Genomic DNA, 20393 nt, shown 5'->3' with positions numbered 1-20393 from the left:
TACAAATGTAAATATAAATATGCACAGCAAAATAGAAAATAAAAAATAGAAAAATTAAATTTGTCAGAAAATTAACTAAAAAGATTAAGTAGCTTGGAGAGCTACAAAAGCACACAACTTTTCCAGCATTACGTGATCTTTTTTTAAGTCAGAGTATTAATCTTAAATTTATTTAATTAAAATCCATTTACCTCTGTGTCTACTACAACATTGTAGAGTCGTTCTCCAGCCACCAATTCCAGAGCTGTGGCTGTAGAATTATCTTTCACATTTATCAGAGAAGCTACAAGTCCTTTCACACAATTTCGATTCCAGTTCTTCTCTGGGTCCCTAAAAACAGAGAAGTTACCAAAAATTAATGTTAGATAAATATTGTACTATCCTAGTTAAGAGCTCCAAACAAATGAATTAGAATAGTTAGAAAATGTCAGCTATTTTCTGAATAGCAACTAAAATATTTCAGTAAATTAACACAGACTTATCGTTTGTCTTTAATTATATGCATGCAGGTGTCCCTGTGGAAGGTAAAGTGCAGTTTCTTGTGGAGGCCACAAGAGGGTGTTGGATCCCCAAGAGTTGGCATTAAGGGTGGGTGATGTGGGTGATGGAAACTGAACTTGGGTCCTCAGAAAGAGCAGGCAGTGTGTGCTCTGAACCATGGAGCCACATTAGAGCAACTCTGTGTTCTAACCTCTCACAAATAACTCTAAATCTGCCTCAGGAGGTGGGGACTTCCCTCACCTGCCTGACACCCAGGGTTCAATGTTCAATATTGCCCCTGAAAACAAGGAAAATGAATGTCTGACGAGTCCTGTGTGGTAAAACAAGCCAGAAGATGCAAGAGATGAAAAGTAGTTTGACTGAGACGAAATCACTGAATTCGCTTTAAAATTAGTGATACTAGTATCTGTTATTCTCACAAGAACCCTCCACCCAACATTTCATATACTTCAGTTAATCAATTAATATTTTTAATTACTGCCTTAACATATAAGGTTTAAATCTCTTACTTGTATGCAAATCGAAGATTGGGAAACTTGGCCAAGAGAGCATCGTAGGTTCCTTTTAGATTACTGATGTCACGAGACAGCTGCCTGTGCTTTTCCAAAAGCCTTTCCTCTTTGTTGTCTGAGGAGTAAAGATCATAAGCAGCTTGAAACTAGGTCTGAAAAACACTACCACTTAAGAAAAGTATGGCCTCGACTTCTATGAAGTACTCCAAGCAGCAAAATGTAAACTTCTGGCTAGTATTAAATAAAATTCCTACCAAGTATCAAATGGGCATGTTCCCAACATCAAACAACATGTGATATTAACGCCTACTAAGTGAAAACAAATACCAATTTTAAACACTCAAATGATCAAATAAGAAATTATCAAAATGTACAGGATTATTTTAGATAATTTTATGGCTGCATTTATGAATAATTCTCTAATGATCAGGTGAAGTAATACATACTCATTTCCTTTTTTAGTTTCTATGCATAAAACCCTCCTAAAGATTTAACCTTAAGGACATTTAAGACAAACCTTCGTAATTTAGCTTCTTCATTTCGGTTTCAAGTTTTTCTTTAACTTTTTTCACAGCTTCAAAAGCTTCTTGATCCTTCTTGTACCCACTATCCATCTTCCTGACTTCTGCTTGTTTGTTCTTCAGTTCCTGTTGGGCGTGTTTCAACTTCATCTGAGCCTGTGAGGGGGACGCAGCAACACGGGCAGTCACTAAACCGAGGTTCAGACAGATCCAACCAAGAGACATCGGAACTGAAAATAAAATTGCGTAGTATCCTAGATGGATATTAAAACATTATTCTTTTGTCTTAAAAATATTAACATAAATGAATTAATACTTTAGCATAAAGTGAAGTTACTACAGCATATTAAGGAAGTTGAGAAAGTTTCTGAAAGAATGACTCCAGTAGCTAGTTAACCAGACACCAGACAGGGGCATGTCACTATTTCTGTCCTCTTCCTTTTCATCTCAAGCCTTTTTTAACTTTATTCAACTGCATTTGTGAATCCTGTCTGCCACAGCAAAGAAGTTGCATTGAGTGATGAGAAACAAGACACTACAGAAAGAAGCTAAACTGACAGAAATTCAGTGCCACAAATCTGATGTTCAAAGGTGACAATTTTTACCCTTATGAATTTATACAAGTGAACACTCCTTCTTAAAGCCGTACTTTTATCCTCAGGGTATCCCTGCCCTAAAACTGAATGGTGATTATAGTTTTTCCCAATTTCTTCAAAGTAAGTTAATTAAAAACAGTAATTTAAAACTTTTACAGTATCGAGTTCTTATAAACTTTATGCCTGTCAATTCTGAATGAAGTTGAAAATTCATTTTTAAGTGATTAGGAGTAATTAATAAACTCATGTTTCCAAGCACATACTTCAAAGTGGCCCTTCACTGCATAAAAAGCAAGCACTGCTACAGGCTGAGCAAAGGACCTGTGGCATCAACGCTCTTCAGTCAACAGAGTTTCACACAGCGGCGGTTGCCACAGCATGCTTAGCCCCTGTACATACCTGCTTGGCCTCAGTCTGCGCTTTACTGATGTCGTTCTTACAGGCTATCATCTGACCGGCCAGAGTTGCCTCTGCTCCATCTTCATTACTGGACAAGCCAGCGGACACCGCATTGAAGTGCTGCTGGGCGGCAGCCAAAGCTTCCGCATCTTTATTGCTTGCTTCTTGAAGGCCGTGCAGTCCGTCGGTTATCTTCTTAACTTCCTTTTCCTTTGCTGCTAATGCTTTAGAGTCCTTTAAGAAGAATGTCAAAGGGAAAGGGTATTTTAGAAAACAACTTTCAACTTACTTTGTAATTAGATTTTATAACTTTGAGTGGGCATAGTAAAAAAGTACTTTAACTGTCCTAACTGTAAATATTGAATTCTCACTTTGAAACAAGCTGTTTGGGGGATGTTACACCTACATAATTCAGTATTTTTATTCCAAATGGGATAGTAAAATCAAGGAGAAAATGGGATAAAGTTACTATATATTTAAAGAAATGTCTTAAGAAAACTTAAAAATCAGTTCTAAAATCTATAAAAGTAAAATGACAGTCTCCCTAAGTCACACTTAAAAGTTTTAGAATGAAGAATATATATTTTTTATAACGTAGCACGAAGATTCAAGCATTACAAAGTATTCCTAATACCTAACACCTTTTAAGTAATATCTATCAGGTATCTGATATCAGACTAGATACCAACAATGACAGGAGAAGTTCTTATTTGCATGAAGGTGGTCAGGTATTTTGAACGACTTGATTGTGATTCATCTAATATTTACTACTGTTTACTATACACTAGATACTGTCCCAAGATATTAAATACACACATTAAAACCGTATGTGTAAGGAGTTTATATTCTATGGTAGAAAACATGATGAAATAAAGCAAGGTGAGGAGGCATCAAGCAGTGGAAGTCACTATTTTAGGAATAAAGAAAACCTGGATGACAAGACATTTGAGAAGAATGGATGGAGAGTGAGCATATAAATAGTTGCATTGTACTTGGTGACAGGGCTTTGAGGAACAGTGGTTGGAGCACTTAGAGCAAGAATATAAAAGGAGCCAGAAGTCATAGTACAAAGCACACACGAGGCTATGATAAACATTTACTTAATCAGCATTGACTTTGAAATAAATTTTGATATAAACAGATTACACTTTAGTTTCTGTAGAGAACGAACTATAGAGTGGCTAGAGTAAAAGCCAGGCAATCCTAAGCCAGTGCTGCAATAGCCCTAATGGGAGGTAATAGCTCAAATGAGCTTGCAGTGATGGATTCACGTGAGCTCACAAACAACTGTAGGCTTTCTGGCCTGAATAACAAGGAGAATAGCGGTACCATTAACTGATGTGAAAATTCAGCATTGGTGGGAAAAATTTATGACTTCTATAGTGGATGTGGTAAGTTTACATACTATGTTAATCTCTCAGGTAAAAATAGTAAGTAGTTGGAAAATAAAAATATAACTAAAGGACTATTCCTCAGATGGCTTTGATTGATCTAGTTTATTCCCTGTTTAGATGGAGAATGTGCTAACAATGTAACTTCTAAGCCTGTATTCTAATTCTCTCTCCCCCTAAGAAATATGATATCCTATAATGCTTTAACACAGCCTTTCTCATCACACTGGGTACATCCCATTTCATTCCAGTGACCCTTGATCAGGATGCTTCCTGGTATCCCTCAGCTGCAGGTCAAATGGACAGACTCTATCCACCCACGACAACTTTCCAAGGTCATGTGGAAACAGCCCACAATATAACCCAGGCTTCTACATGATACAGATCTGATTTCCATAACTTGCCGAGTGATGTTGATATAGCCAGTTTGGTAACAAGTGAAGTGAATGAGAATGCTTCACAGGGAGACAGTTTGGTTTACTGAAAAGCCCACAGTGGCTGTAGCCCGAATCCCAGTACAGAACAGACATGTCTCTATTTGTGGGCACAGATACACGGCTGACAATTTAGGGAGAAAGACAGTAAACTGGCCTTGGTGACTCTCTCTAGATGTTAATGAGCTCGCTACACACATCTGATGGGGTATGGGGGTTTACATGTGGGAGTTTGCCTAAGATCAAATTTTGGGGAAAGATATGTAATTTCATATTCCAAGTATTAGAATTCTTAAGAAGTAGGCTGTCAGGCTCTGAGCCATCTGGGAGGGAAGTAATGCACAGTACAAGACTTAAGAAAGACAGACCATCTAAAAGAAAGATAGGGAAAGGCTAAGAAAGATTTATGCAACCCAGCTAAGGTATCTGGTTGATAAAGGGGTACTGTAGGCCCAATTGGCTGCTTGATTTTTTTCATCTCAATTAGCAACCTGATGAGAATTAGAATCACCTGGGAGATAGGCTCTGGACATGCCTGTGCGAGAGTACCCTGATTAGGTTAACTGAGGTGGGACTGCCCACCCACCAAGGGTGGCGCCATTCCCTGGGCTGGTATTCTGAACTGTACAGAGGAGAAAATGAGGTGCGCACAAGCATTCAGCACTATTTGCTTTATGACTGTGTCCAATGGGAGCAGCCAATTCAACTTCTTGCTGCTCTAACTTCCCTCCAACAACTTTCTCCTTTGGGTTGCTTTCTCAAGATATTCTATAAAGAGCAACAGGAAAAGAGACTAAGACACTGACATTGTTACTCCTATCAAGACAAGGGACAAACAGAAATGAATCACTTTTCAGGGAGAAAATTAAGATGATGACATCAGATAGTAGGATGACTGCAGTGATCTAGTGCTTCTGTTTTGAGCCGGGGGCCCTCTGGGACATCTGGGTGTTAGTGACCTTGGTTCCCACTGCAGAACGTATTATTTATTTGCATTGGTATTTTGGCTGATATGGAAGAGAATGCTATTTCTGTCTGAGTGGGTATGTTACCTCACGGGTAAGGATTCATGCTACAACAGGACAGACTTACTTCATGCTACATAAATGTCCCATGGCCCAATAGGTTATCCAACAAAATCATGATCACACAGACATAACTGTATTAACTGAAAACCTAATACACTAATCCCCAGGCCCACATAAACCAGGAGTGGTGAAACACACTTAGAATCTCAGTAAGTGCAAGGTCGTTCTTAGCTACACTATCCCACAGGCTGACTGCTAACACCACTTGGACAAAATATCCAGGAAGTATCCTAGACCCAGTCTAAATAAAGTGTTTGCATTGGTGGAACCTATTATGAAACCTATGTCCAATACTTTTTGATCCTCTTAGGTAAGATGCCAGTTTTGCCAGTTTTAAGGGGCCATTAGAAGCACTGAACAAGTTAGGGTATATGCACTGCTTTTAAAACCTGGTGAGTTTGACATGCATAATAGAACGTACATGCATTTTGACTAGAGCCTGCACAATCCTTGGAATGGCCCATGACGGAATCTTGTACACTAATTATGCCAGGGGTATCTCAGGGTCTAACCCCTAAAACTGTGATGAACCACTAGGTCAGGAGCCTACAGCTCTATGCTATGAACACTAGGAACCTACCCAGAGGTAAAACCACTGTTTATGTGTGTTATGATAATACAAATGAGTCAGTGTTCTTAAAAGAATGACATGATACTATGGCAGATCATAGCAGCTGATTTTTACCACTGTCATGGAAGGTCCTGGCAGCCCTTTAGACTCCTTCAACTCCTCAAGAACTGCATTAAAGACAACAGAATTGCTGTAAACTTATTAGCCAAAGTGATTATGTGAATGAAAATTCCTGAAAAGTAGCTGCAGCTGGCTGTGAAAAGTCCTGGAAGGACCTAGTTTCTGCAGAGATTGATATACCAAGTGGAATTTCAATACTATGGAGAGCAGAGTTTTGTAGTTTTAGAGACTAAATGCTTTAACTTGGACTAGTTTTAGCCCTCTAAAACAGCCATGCTTTGTCCCATTCTGTGTCTGAACTAACACTATGTGACAATAATTTGAAACCTCTTAGAAGCTATTAACTTAGCAAAACACTAACTTCTGCAATCCAAGAGTTAAGAATGCCTTCAGATACTATCTCGGGTTTACAGACCAGCTCCCTCGTCTCACTGTACCTGCCTCTCTGCTGTGCTCACCAATGTATTTATATTTGTCATGACTTTGTTCTGTAAATTATTTCCACATAGGGAAATGGAATTGTTAGCCTAAATCTATGTTCTCTGGCCACGGTCACTCAAGAAAAATCAGAATGAATTACCTTGTATTCCCTTAAGATGAGAGATGTGACTACGTGGGATGGCTGTATAATCACAGAATTTGGGAGGAAAAGAAAGAGTTCCAGGCCATTTGAGGACAAGTAGGCTTAAGAGAGAAACCCTGTCTTACCTGTCACACACACACACACACACACACACACACACACACACACACACACACACACACACACACACACACAGAGCTATGGTTTTTCCATCTACAATTGCCAACACCTCTTGTTGAAACACAAGCAGAGGAAGCTCTGAAGTCAGCCCTTGAACAGATCCTGGAGCACCAGGGTTTGAGCCAAGTCAGTGCTCTAGGCAGGTCTGACCATTCCTACCGTCTTGCATGTGGCAGTGGTTCTCCTGGGCCTAGTTACATGAGTTCTGGCTGAGGCTCAACAATGCTGCAGTGTGTTTCTGGTATGGTGTAACAACCTATAGGGAGACAAATCTCCTCTAGAGTAGGGGCTAGCCTTAGGCAAAGAAAATGTACTAGCTTTGCCAAGGGGATTTTTCTGGGCCACGGGCAAGAACACAAAACAATTCTCTAGCTGGCCCTGGACTAACTGAAATTTCCTCTTTCTGGTATGGTCCCAAAGAATGGCTGTAGAATTTATTGGTAGCGTGGCACCCTGAGTTATGAAGAGATTGGTAGGTATTCCAGTTCTCCTCAGCAACTGATGTTCAAATAACTGTGGCATTTAAAATCCAGGGCAGGCAGCTTTCTGAGGTCCTGTGCCTACAGCTGTGACAGAGAAGTCTTAACTCCCTGGGGAGACTTTCCTGAGCCCGAGGAAAGCAGCTCACAAACGCTAAACTGCTGCTGACCTTCTCTAACTGATAAACTTGCCCAGCCACAAGTATCTGGTGTATGTCTGTTTCCTGTCTGTCTTACCAAACTTCTTCTCAAGAGTTGCTAACCAGACAACCAGTACGTAGTCAAACTTAGACAGAGTTCATGGAAAAATTTAAGTCCAGCTTTGATTTAAAAGCATTGAAACTGACTGTACTTAGAGATACAGGAGTGTGAGAGTTCTCTAAGAAACAATATGAATAGAACATGAAGATGTCTACACACTAGCCTGGGGCGTGCAAACATTTAAATATCAAGAATAAAGGACACAGAAAAGGAAACAAAAAAGAGAAGAAATGGAATACTCCTGTAACCCTGTGCTGAAGCTAAAGGACAACGCAAAAGTAAGGGGGAAATGAGCCAAAGCCAAGGCAGAGAACCACACATTTAAGCCTTAATAAACCCAATTTAAAAAACCATCAAACATAAAATCAATAATTTCTGCAGTTGAGTACCACAGACAGAACTGTTAAAACATACTCAACCCGCTTTGACATTTTATTTAAAACCTTTCCATTGCTTGTATTTATAATTATTTTACCTATAACAGTATCTGATAGGACAGGGTGAAAAAATATTTTGTTCTCATGACATTAAAGCAATGTCTACTTTCCATCACCCAGTGGGAGCGTCCCTGAAACACTCCTGTGCTCTATCACGAACACCACCTTTGAGATCAAATGCTTAACTTCTAGTTTAATGAAGGATCTGCCTTGACCAGCCCTTGGATAGGCTGTCTACTCAAAATGAACACTCGTGTCTACCCTATTCTCACCTTCTCCCATCAGTTTCTGAATCATCAATGTTTCTTTCCCCCTCTTTTTTTTTTTTTAAAGACAGGGTCTCATATTGAAACCAAAGTTGGCCTGAAGCTGGTACCTTAGCCTCCTGAGTGCTGGGATTAGAAGTCTGAGTTACTCTATCCATCACCACTGGATTTTTACTACCAGTGTCTATCTTATTAATTACTCAATGTATTTTATTAGTTATTCCAAGTAAACCAAGCCCCTCCAAATTCTCCGATATTACCAGTCAGTTATTATGTCTATCCTTTTCTTAAGAATTATTTTTATTCACTGGGCATGATAGGTCACACCTATAATCGCAGTAAGCATGAGGCTACTGTAGAATCCCATCACTGTTCAGTACACAGGAATTCCAGAACAGCCTGGACTACAAAGTAAGAGCCTCTAAAAAAATATAAACAAAATGAGCAGGGGACATGGGGGTTACTAGACACAGCTTTGTTGGTGGAGTTCTGCTTAGCATGAAGGAAACAAACATAAACTAGGCATAACAGTGTACCCCTATAATCCTACAATTGTGAGGTATTGTCAGGAGACCAGAAGTTCAAGATCATCCTCAGCTACAAAGGGTGTTTGAGTAGCGTGTGCTAGGAAGTTAGAACCTAGCCTCAATGCGGAAGAACTCACTCAGCCTCACGCATGTATTCTCTGTAGTGTAGTCAGGATCGCGCTTGGCTTTCAGAACACTTATGGGCAGGGCTTTCTTCATACCTCTTCTTTATCCCCACTTTCTTTTTTATCCACATCACTTACCACTGTACAACAACTATCTAGTCACTTACTTTAGCATTTCCCCAAACAGACCCGAAAGGCAGAGATTTTTTTTTCAATTATTTTTTCCCAATTTTGTATTCCTGGCACAAACAACTAAACTTACCCTGTAGCTGACATTAAATATGAACACTATAGACAAATGAACATCATTGGAAATAAATGTTATCTGCTTACCTCAGCCATGTTTTTCTCTAGCTCTTTGCGCTTGGTTTCTTCACTGGCTAGGTTTTTCTTCTTGAGGTCAAATGCACTTTGAGACTTAGTATTAACTCGCTGAGCTTCTGCAAAAGCATCCTCTAAAGATCGGAGGATGCCTCCGGTTTCCTACAATCAACACACACGATTCACATCAATTAACACATCATGCTACCTTTTTCCCCGTGGATTTTAAGATGTGCTTACGGTTTACAAACTTATCATTGCTTTTTTGATTAACAAAAGAATGTGTAGAACACTGCCCAGTGAATCCTAAAGGCATGGTTTACTTTTTCCAGTGTTTATCTAATTTGTTCTGACCTTATCTTTTCTCTTCTCCAATTCTTCTATTTCACAATTGAGAGCCTTTATCTTTTTTTCATTCTCTGACAGTACTTCTTGAAGCTTTAATATTTTATCCTGCATTTCCTTTAGCTCCCCAGCTGAGCGTTCCTTGGTATCTTCAGCCAGCAAAAACTGATAGGCAATATATAAACGGCTCAGATGCTCGATCTCTCGCATCACTTTCTGGTACTCCAAGTAAGAAGATCTTTCCTGAAAGAAAAGTCACCATAAAGAGTGATTCAAATTCATACTTTTAAAGCAAATTTGGGGAAATTTTCACTACAGCAAACTTGGATCAATTTCTCTTTATATGATCTGACTTTTGTTTGTCGTTAAAGACGTTATCTAAAGCATTTAGAAACTATAACCTCAAAACTCTGGCTTTTAAGATAACATTATACTGTCTGTAGAGAATTCTACAAAGCCTTGTGTACGTGTGTGTGTGTGTGTGTGTGTGTGTGTGTGTTTAAAACATGAACAAGCAGTCTATTTAACAAGGAAATGTGTTTTACGGTTCATATACTGGTGACAGCAGTCTACAAAGTGCATATAGACACCAGGGCACACTATTAAACATATTGGCAATAGTGTTCCTAGGATTCCTACAGAATGGCCAAGTACTACAACCACCTGCCCCCACATTAGAGAAGCTGATTCACATAAGGACCCACAGAAGCAACGCAGCAACTAAACTGTAAGCTGAAGGTAAAGAAAAATTCATAGTAGCTTCATTGCCTCCCCTGCCACAGATTTAGAAAGAATACGACAAAAGAGGGATCTGAAGGTTAGGCTTAAACTTCTAATTTATAATTTGCCAGTTTTTTGGTCTTTTCAAATCACCTACACAATAAAGTTAAAGAATACTAAATTTTATCAAGCAGTTAATAAGTCTTAGGTGGGTAAAAACAATGTGTTCTACAAACACTCCAATACTGCCAAGTTTTAAGATGCTTGGGGTTGCAAATATATAGAAAGAACACAATCCTACCATAAGATGTTATAAATGAACTGTGATAATTACTGTGATAGCTACTATCATACTAGGAATTCACTCTGAAGAGATCAAGGTTAAGAATTCTATCTTTTAAAATGTTCTAATCAATACTAAGTATCCAGTAAAAGTGGATTTGCTATTCTTCAATGCTGTCATTAACATTTCTAAGATTATGAAGACTATTCTCCAATATCATTATGATTTAATAGAAGAAATACACATCCACTGGAAGGAGAAGGCTGGATTAGAGTACTAATTTGAATGCATTTCATCTCACAGAAAAATTCTCAAGTGGTAGACATTTTATCAGTATTTGTATAACAAGTACTTTCACTAATTCTGAGAACAGTTCCAACTATATATCAAAGAATTAGTATTACCTCTTTTAATTTTTGAATCGTTGGCGTAATCTCTTCTTCCAGTATCTAGAATACAAAAGAAAGCCACCATTTTCAGTAAATCAGGTACCAACACAAAACACATCTAGGTGTCTGTTTTGTAAGACAAGGAAAACAACTGAAAAGTAAAACATTTTCTTGATTCACAGCATAAAACTTCAAATCAAGATTCTTCTCCAAAACTATTTCATGTCTTTTTCAATTACCGTTTTTATTTCTTTCAGCTTAGCCTCCTTTTTTTCTATAGTTTTCTGGGCAGCTATTTTTTTGTACTCATACATCCTGGTTCCAGCAGCTTCTTCGATCATGGATAATATCTGAAATAACAATTGTATTAAGAATTCAAAGCAACGTCTCACTGGAATTTAAAATTAATTATAACAATACATTGACCTCAACAGAACTTTACTATGTAACACACACACACACACACACATATATAATACATTATATATATTACATATATAGTATATCATAAGTTAACCAGATTAAAATATGTATGTCAATGACATTTAATTTAAAGAAATATTTATAGCTTCACTCTTGTTCCTGAATCAAGCCTTCTTCTACACTAATTTACCAATGTTTATCACTAAAATTCAAGCTGCTGATTCTTATTTTCCTTCAAATATAAGTATACAAAGGCAATTAGACTCTGTCTCTACCTTTCTCTGCCTCTACTACCCTCTTGACTCCCCTCCCTATGCCCTGAATAAACTCTATTCTATACTTAAAAAAAAAGGCAATTAAAGAAAAAAAAGTAGCCCCACTCAGCTTCTATTTTTTAAGTTTGCTCTTACAACTGTTTTACATTGAACTTCACTATTTTATTCCAAGGCTGAAGCATGGAATATTTGCTTACTGACTGCAGCACTAAGAGTTATGACAAGTAACTTTCTCTGCACTTCCTTTCTCTATGCAGTGTCTGACACCATGTCTAATGACTAAACAAAGCAGTGAAAATGCATGCCAGCACCTTTAAAAACAGCTTCTATTCTTCAGTCCCAATCTCTAGAACAGTCTTTCTCAATCTTCCTAAAGCTATGACCTCTTAATACAGTTACTCATGTGTGGTGACACACAACCATAAAATTATTTTCACTGCTGTTTCATAACTAAATGTTGCTACTATGATGAACAGTAACATAAATATTACATAAGGTATCTGATTATGTGACCCCTGTGAAAGGGTCATTCTACCACTGAAAGGGGTTGCTACCCACATGTTGAGAACCACTGCTCTAGACGATTTTCTTTTTTTGTGAACCCATTATAATTTGCACATGTTAGCCAGTTTTAACAATTTTTCACTAAGCTTGCACCTGAGGGAAAGTAAACTTGACCTTATATACAGTAGTAAGGTCAATTACAATCTCTTTAACTCTTTTCGATAGCAAGAGTAAAAATAAAAGATTCACTTGATTATATCAACTAGTTTCAAGGTAACTTAAAATTTCTTTATTTCACATAATGTATGCTAGAAAAGAAACTAAGTTCATATGTACTGTTTTTCTATCTGGCTTTTCCTTAGTAATTCATTCCAACATAGCTAGGCTGCTTTATACAGTCAAGATGTTTTAACTATGGACACAGTGCTAAACATGAAGCTACCTTCTAATCCTTCTTGGTATTCTTACCTCTGGTGGTTTCATATTTAATACTTTCGTAATTCTGCCCTAAAAAGAAAACAACAAATTTAATATTACTTCAATGAGCCTAGAAAATGTTGGATATTCACTGTTTAAGTGGAAGTGGCTGTTGCTCATCGGTGTGACACAAATTAAGTTATTAAATGATATAGGTTAACTCAGGACACGTCTGAGAAGATCAGTAATACAAATGGAGAAGGATGAGATTTTAAAATAGACATGGGCTTATTAAGTATTTCTTGATTTTTTTTTTAAACCCTGCAAATATATCTTCAGAAAGTGGACCACCTGATTCCAGGTCTGAAGTGAAATTAGATTTGGCTCAGTGGCAGAAAATCATCAACTGCATTCATTTCCAAAACCAATCCTCTCAGGCCTCAGATTACAAGTCACGATGCAGAGGCACTTGATAGCAAGGTGTTAGCTTTGAGGCCAGACTACAGTGAATCTATTTTTATGTTAGATAGTTTGCATATGTCCCTCATAATTCATGTTAGGGACTCAATCACCAAAGGGACAAGGTTGGGAGGTGGGACTTAGTGACAGTTGTTTAGTGAAGAGATTAATGATATTCAGTGGTTTGTTGACTAAACACATAATAAAAAGTGAGTTCAGCCATACTTCATCCCTCATCTCTTCCCCTGGATACACCTGTGACATGTTCACTGTCCTGCAATGACAGTCATGAACCAACAAAATAAACAAAAAAACTGTTGTTTAGAAAGCACCCAGTCTATGCTGTTCCGTTCCTTATAGCAACTAAAGTAGGTAAACACATGGTCCCATCAGGATCCTGGCTGACTCCTGCTTTGAACCAGAGAAAATAACACCGTGTTTTTATTTATTTATTAACAATATATTATTTCACATCTGCTTAAGTCTTAGGAGGACAGTTTTCACTTTATTATTGAAATAATAAAATGTTTTAAAATGGATCATGTAAAACAGGATAACAATTCTATGATATCAAGAACTCCCCCACAGGGTTCATGAGTTAAAGGTATCATCATCAATGAAACATACAGAGGCGGGCTGCAGGAACATGATTGGATCGTAAGAACACTGACCTAATCAATAGTTCCGTCACTGAGGCAGTTATCATTGGAATGTTGGAAGGCTAGAAACTAGGGAAGGTGGCAGTCTCACTAGAGAAACTGGGTTTTAAAGGAACATCTGTCTCTCTCGGTTTCTTGGATCCCAAGAAGTGAGCAGCTTTACTCTGCCATGCTGTTCCAATGTGGTGTTCCAGCCTCACCTCAGGAACACAGTAGTAGAGCTGGTCAGTAATGGGCAAGACACCTTGAAAGCTACAATGAAAAATCTTTCTTAACTTTTTTTATGGGTTGGTTTTAGAGGTGGTAGTGATTTTGTCAACTATAAAATTCTGACACATGACTTTTCCCCCTAACTTAGTACACAGTGGCTTCACTTATAAAAAAAAATCTACAAACAAAACACGTAATATCAAAAATTCAGAATATGCAAATAAAATGATATAAAGAAAAATTCCACAGTTCTCTTATATAATAAAGTAAATATAGCAGGTAATAAAAATACTCTGAAGACACAAAATGATGCCAACAAGATACCTGCATGATGAGAAAGTGAGGGTTATTCACGTTCAGGCCCACAGAACAAAAGAGATCCTGGACTCTGGTGTTGTTGGCATTCACTCCATTGATTAAGTATTTATTTCTGCCACCAATAACCACCTAAAAAGGAAGCATTTCACAAACTTTAAAGATACAGGAACACTTTGTACCAAAATACTAAATTAGTCTATTAATTTGCACTATTCCGTATAACTAATGGCACCCCAAACTGGAATAATAGTAGACATGACATAGTCAAACCTCAGGTGCTCTCACTAACTAATTAATGTAATTATGCATAAGCCTCCTGACCTGCATTGGACTCAGTACCTCAGTTCCCATCTAACATTATTTTTCCAATATATACACAATGCATTTTTCTTTCCTGACCATGTTCTGAAATTGACCACACTTTAAGTTAATTATTGTCTTTCCAAGGAGAACAAAAGTACTCAAAGTTAGTGACATAGGCAGTTTGGTATGAATTCGTGACAAAACTCTAAAGGTCATTAAAGTGACACTTGATGACTTCAGAGAGAGAGAGAGAGAGAGAGAAAGAGAGAGAGAGAGAGAGAGAGAGAGAGAGAGAGAGAGAGAGAGTGAGTAATGGTGCTTCAGCTTGGGTTCATCACGACATTCTAGAGCTTGTCTTGTTTACATTTTACAGTAATTCCACAACTGCCATTTAGGGTATGGCTATTGCTTCTCCTGGTGTCTGAAAGACTTAGCTCGCTGCATTTAACAATCTCCAGCACACATCAGTAATTAGTAAACACTTAATAAAGTTAATTTACTTTCTTTTCAGGATTAGTAGGTTGGGAAGTGTATCCTTAAATAAAACAAGGAATTTGTTAAAAAATATCTATTAAGAATTAAAGTCTCATGACCGAAATAGAGAAAAATATATGGATATAGACAATCCCCAAAAAGTAGCTGTTTATGGCAACCTAAAAACTCAATAAAGAAGTGAATTCTGTCCTAATCTAGCCAAACAAATAAAATCAGAAGCTTAATAAAACAAAGGAAAAAGCCTATATTAACAAACTAAGATAAAAAGGTGAGATTTAACAGAATTCAAAAAATTAGTATAAATTTTAGAATTAGTTTTACACATTAATTATATGAATTAATTATATAGTTAACATTACATAAATTCTATCTTTAAAAATAGAATTAATAAAATAAAAACAAAATTGAGAAGCTGACAACATTGATATAAGAAAAACAATTATGGACTTAAGAAAGGTCCTTAATAATGTTAAAAGAAATAGCAATAATGAAGCTAAGTAATAACACATATAACAAAATCAGAGTGGTTTCAAATCCTATGATGCATACTGGAATGAAAGCCTGAGGAAGCTAGTACAGAATCTAAATGAAGCAATGCTGTTTGGTTCACACCTGTTTTCACTAGGCCTTTTTGTCACTCTAAATCGAAGGCCATAGAACTAAAAGAAAATTATACATGTATGAGGGGAGGGAACAGAGAGGCTGCTACATACTTGGTGTGATTAGGCAAATGAAGGTACTGGAAATAAATTCCATGAAAGCCCTGGTAAGGTTAAAATATTTAGACCTGCAGACAACTTAAATATTGAAATATACAGAAAATCAGATTTCATCTTGGAAGTTTCAAGAGAACCAAGATTAATGCATAAAACTTTTAAATTCCTAGACTTCTGCTGAATTTAAGATTAGTTTTTAATAACCTCTTTACAAAACCAGAATAGAATGCAAGATCTGAGATAACAGGAGGCATTCACAGCAAAGAAAGCTAAACATGGCATAGCTTAAGTTCTAATCATAGCTTAGTGCTTACTCGAGAAGACTTTCAAGATCCCTTTCACGTCTCTTAAAGATGATAGAGCTTTAGGCTAAATACACACTTCATTATTGCCTAAGAATCATTATGCAGGTGTCCAAGACTCTACAGGAAAGATATTCTAATGGATTCTAGTCAGTATTCCTAAGAACTGCCCAGGCAGTTTTTACTGAGCAATACTGCGAAACACCTTAGATTTGAAGTTTGTAAGGAGTTGTTGTCCCTCCAAGGGACAACATTCCTTCATCAGACTCAGGGTGCTATATCTAAATGGAGGTGAAACATTCCATCCTATAGCAAAACTCCTTAAGATTCAGGAAGTAAGCCATTTAAAACCTTCAGGAAATCTCTGGAGCTGACCAGACTCATTGCCCACTCCCATTAAGCTTATGTAAGAAGTACTGTTGAGAGACACTCTAAAGTAAGATTGGTTGCAAAGTGCAATTGCTTTCAAGATGCTGAGATCAGCTGAGCTGTCTTGCAGAGAAACTCTTAATTCAGTGGTCCTCAGCCTTACTAATGCTGCTACCCTTTAATACAGGTACTAAAGTTGTGATGACCCCCCCAACCATAAAATTATTTTTGTTACTTCATAACTGTTATTTTGCTACTGTTGTGAATTGCAATGTAAATATTGTTTTCCCATGGTCTTAGGTGATCCTGTGAAAAGGTCATTTAATCCCCAGGTTGAGAGTCATTGCTTTCTTATGGAAAAGTGTTATGAAACAGTTTCTTCCAACATTGAAATGGTCCATTCCCCAAGGAAGTTTCAACAGAACAAAAGTAAACAACTCCAGGAAGCTTCAGGATGTCCCTGAAACTAACCAAATTCACTAGGTGCCTTCCTGTGAGGGCAAGCAATAAAAGCTGACTCCCCCAAGGAAGCTGAAGTGCAAAGAAGATTCTTGAGAAGAGAAAAGGTATAAACACCATTGAGACCAGACCAGCTGCCTGGAAGAGTTTTGGACCCACTGAGTTCTGTCTAAACTAGAGCAGATACTAGAAAAGATACTCTTCTCATCTGTGGAGTTGCTGCAGGCTGTGCAGTATTCTCTGTTCCTAGCTTTATGAGTTGTCACCATGGATGATGCAGCTGTCTTTGAGTCATTTCTATTCCTCTAAATAATTCCTTATCCCAAATCCTGTAAGTAACCCTAGTACAATTCAATGGTTTACCAAGCTGAACTTTAGTGGCACTCATACTTTGGTCTGTTGCTAGTTTCCCATCTGGGGTGAGTATATCTCCTGAGAAACAATGTCATACAACATAAGTCATCCAGATCTCTGACACTACTCACCTGTCTTGTTACCGTGATTTCATCATGAGCTTCAAATCCTAATGGACTCTGCTTTTTGTCAGAATTATCAAAAGTGATTGAAACAGAGGCTTTGGTGATTCCAGCCTGTCCATTTTTATAAACCAGATCTTGTAAATTTGAAGCCCGAACCTGTAATTAGAGAGGGAAAGGAAAGTTCATTGACAAAGCATCATATTGTACAAGTGCAGGATTAACAGTGTGTGTCTTGCGCTGGAAAACCAACCTCTGTAGTGTTAAGTAAAAATAGGCAGTCACATCTGTGTGCAAGAAAATCAAGTACTACAGACAATAATTTATAATATGTACTTTTCAACAGTTCTTTCTTTCTGTTCTGAAATTTTACTAACCAAAGTTAATTTCAAAACTCAAGGAAGTAGTATCTATGAACTTTAATCGACACCCCATCCATTAGTTCACACTAAAAGGGCACTGCAAGCACAAGGGAAAGGACCAGTCTTGGCTCACCACAACCCAAGACAATCTTCTCAGCACATAAGAGATTATTTGTCCCAAAGGGCAAGGAAGGGAATAAGAGCCAAAGACAGGAGATAAAGGAAGAGTGAGGGAAAAGGGGAAATGGGACAGGAAGAGAGAGTTCTGGAGTTGGGTGAGTAAACAACTTCCTCTAGACAGACAGAAGACCCCTGTGGTCCACAGGCAAATGGCACTTTATAAGCAGAAAAAGGAACACCCCCATGTTAGAATGAATTGGTTAATTTTGGTTGGGCATGTTAGTTAGGTGAGCCAAAGTGGGGTTTTTGACTGCTGGGCTTCAATACTTTGATAGCTGGACCTTGGTAGTCAGCCTCAGGAGGTGGAAGTGGCTGGACCTTGGTAGCTAGTTTCAGGAATGCAATCTAACAGTTTTTAGCAAGCAAAGGGAATGTGTGAGAAGGGCAAGGTCTGCCAGAGCCAGGTTTCCATGAAAGGTCAGCTAGAGTCCCTCCAAGAAGAGCAGGTATAGACTGAGGACACAGACTACCTGAAGTAACAGTGCTAAGAGGACCAAACTGAGGCAAGGCCTCTGTTTCTATCTTTTTGTCTACAGCATAGAATAGTAATAGTGTTTGCTTAAATGGCTGTACCATAGCACAACATAATTCACAAGAAGAACAAATGTGCAAAGGAAGAAAATCCAAAATCACCACAGATCAGCAGATTCTCTTGCCAAATTTCACTTAAGTCAAAAAGTTTACACTTTACCTGAGACAGGTTGGAGATGCCTAGGAGAAAGCATATGGAATCCAATATATTGGATTTTCCACTACCATTTAAACCAGTGATCGCATTGAAGAGGGGGTCAAAACCATTGACTTCAGTCCTTTGTGCATAGGACTTGAATCCTTCGAGAATGATTGATTTAACATACATTTTTTTTTATACTGTCTTGGGTTAAGCCTGTTAGGCAGCAAGCTACAGGCCAGGTCTGTATAAAATAGAAATAACATCATGTAAGTAGAATGTTAAAAAAAAAAACCCAAATCACATAAATATGACAGGATGCACAATAATGTAAAGTAAAAATACATCTGCCAAACTACTTTTTCTCCTAAAATCAGCTGGCTGGGATTTTAAAATATCCAACCGTTGTCATTGCCAGGAAGCTAAATATTTAACCTGAAAATCACCTTTACCACTCCTGTCCACTTTCCTAGGGTCGTGTTGCACTTTAATAATACTGTAGTTAACAGAGACTACTGATTATTTTGCATTTCATTCTCCTTGCCACAGATACCACTGGACTGGATACTATTTACTGCACACGACTTTGCATAAATGTCACCTTACATGACTCCTTCTGGATCTCCCTAAATAGCACGCACACCCATCCTCTCCTTCCTTTTCCTTCATGGCAATAAAAGATGACATTAGTCGGCATTCATCCGTCTTTGCAACTCATCCTCAGTTCTGCTGTGCTTTCTGCCTACATTCGACCTTAACTCTTGTGAACGCTCGATTCTCAGAACCCGGGTAGTTAGTGGATGGACCTTAAGGACGAAGTGAATCCATTCTACAGACTCGCTTTAAAATTCCGTGTTCTCTCGCTTCCCCAAGTCTTTCTCGATTCACCTTATGGATGAACAACAATCAACATCCCTAATTATCGTTTGAAGTCCCTTCTTGAGGATCTTGCCCTCCCCAGTGCCCCAACTCCCGCCTGGCACCAGGCCCCGCCAAGGGCCGCACTACGCACCAACCACCAAGTGGCCGGCCAGGGGTACCAGCAAAGTTCCGACTCGACGCGGAGGCGGACAGCGAGGTCACCCGACCTGTATTCGGGAGCTACCGGGAGAACGCCAACATCCCGGCCACAGCATCCGCCGTAGCCAACAACCGTGCCGGAACTGTTTCTTTGAATTTCGGCGCGAGCAAAGGACCCCACCTCCGACGCGTCTGTCCTCTGTTGGTGCCTAGTATATGCCTGACTGAAGAGTTTCATCTTTTGCCCCAATGGAAAACACAGAAACCACACAGAGACATTACATAATAGTTTAAATATTGGAAAGTAGGGAACTATACCGTTGTGAGTTTGGAAAGTGAAAATGCAGTTAGGTCGTGCTGACATCGCGTCAGGCATGCTCCGGGCAGCACCTCTTCCTGGTCTGGGCCTTGCTCGTTACCGTCCACGCCCACTTTCTGGCCCTCTCAGGCTGCCGGGCCCGGGCCCTTGGCTAAGGTCCGCAGGCTCCGCCTCCTCCAAGTCTGCGCTTTTTTTTTTTTTTTTTTTAGGGGTTTGGGATTTTTTTTTTTTTTTTTTTTTTTTTTTTTTTCCCCGCTTGGAGATTACTGTGTGGAAACTAACACTGGCCAGAAAAATCTTCTGAAACTTCTTTTTCTACGGACTACAGAGATTTCTGGAAAGTGGAGGCCGTAATTAATTGAATGAAAGGCGCCGGCTTTGAAAAAACAAAAACACAAAACAGGTCCA

The 20393-nt window shown here is 38.5% G+C and overlaps 1 protein-coding gene across 1 annotated transcript in view; it reads right to left on the bottom strand.

Moving 5' to 3' along the window:
• The window catches only part of Smc2 (structural maintenance of chromosomes 2), a 47481-nt gene extending 27668 nt beyond the window's left edge, over positions 1-19813 (bottom strand). The window contains exons 1-13 of the mRNA XM_032904421.1: positions 19659-19813; positions 18668-18890; positions 17444-17593; positions 14321-14443; positions 12720-12758; positions 11289-11399; positions 11065-11109; positions 9667-9900; positions 9325-9474; positions 2530-2763; positions 1531-1690; positions 1011-1128; positions 192-330 (exon numbers count right to left, since the gene is read on the bottom strand). Of these exons, the coding sequence (XP_032760312.1) occupies positions 192-330; positions 1011-1128; positions 1531-1690; positions 2530-2763; positions 9325-9474; positions 9667-9900; positions 11065-11109; positions 11289-11399; positions 12720-12758; positions 14321-14443; positions 17444-17593; positions 18668-18835 (1671 nt within the window). The 5' untranslated portion in view covers positions 18836-18890; positions 19659-19813. The remainder of the gene's footprint in view (positions 1-191; positions 331-1010; positions 1129-1530; positions 1691-2529; positions 2764-9324; positions 9475-9666; positions 9901-11064; positions 11110-11288; positions 11400-12719; positions 12759-14320; positions 14444-17443; positions 17594-18667; positions 18891-19658) is intronic.
• Between the last annotated feature and the right edge of the window lie 580 nt (positions 19814-20393).

The sequence above is a fragment of the Rattus rattus genome, chromosome 1 (assembly GCF_011064425.1).
Source record: "Rattus rattus isolate New Zealand chromosome 1, Rrattus_CSIRO_v1, whole genome shotgun sequence".
Classification (NCBI taxonomy): domain Eukaryota; kingdom Metazoa; phylum Chordata; class Mammalia; order Rodentia; family Muridae; genus Rattus; species Rattus rattus.
The sequence above is the reverse complement of the archived record's forward strand: the minus strand, read 5'-3'. Positions and strand labels throughout refer to the sequence as shown.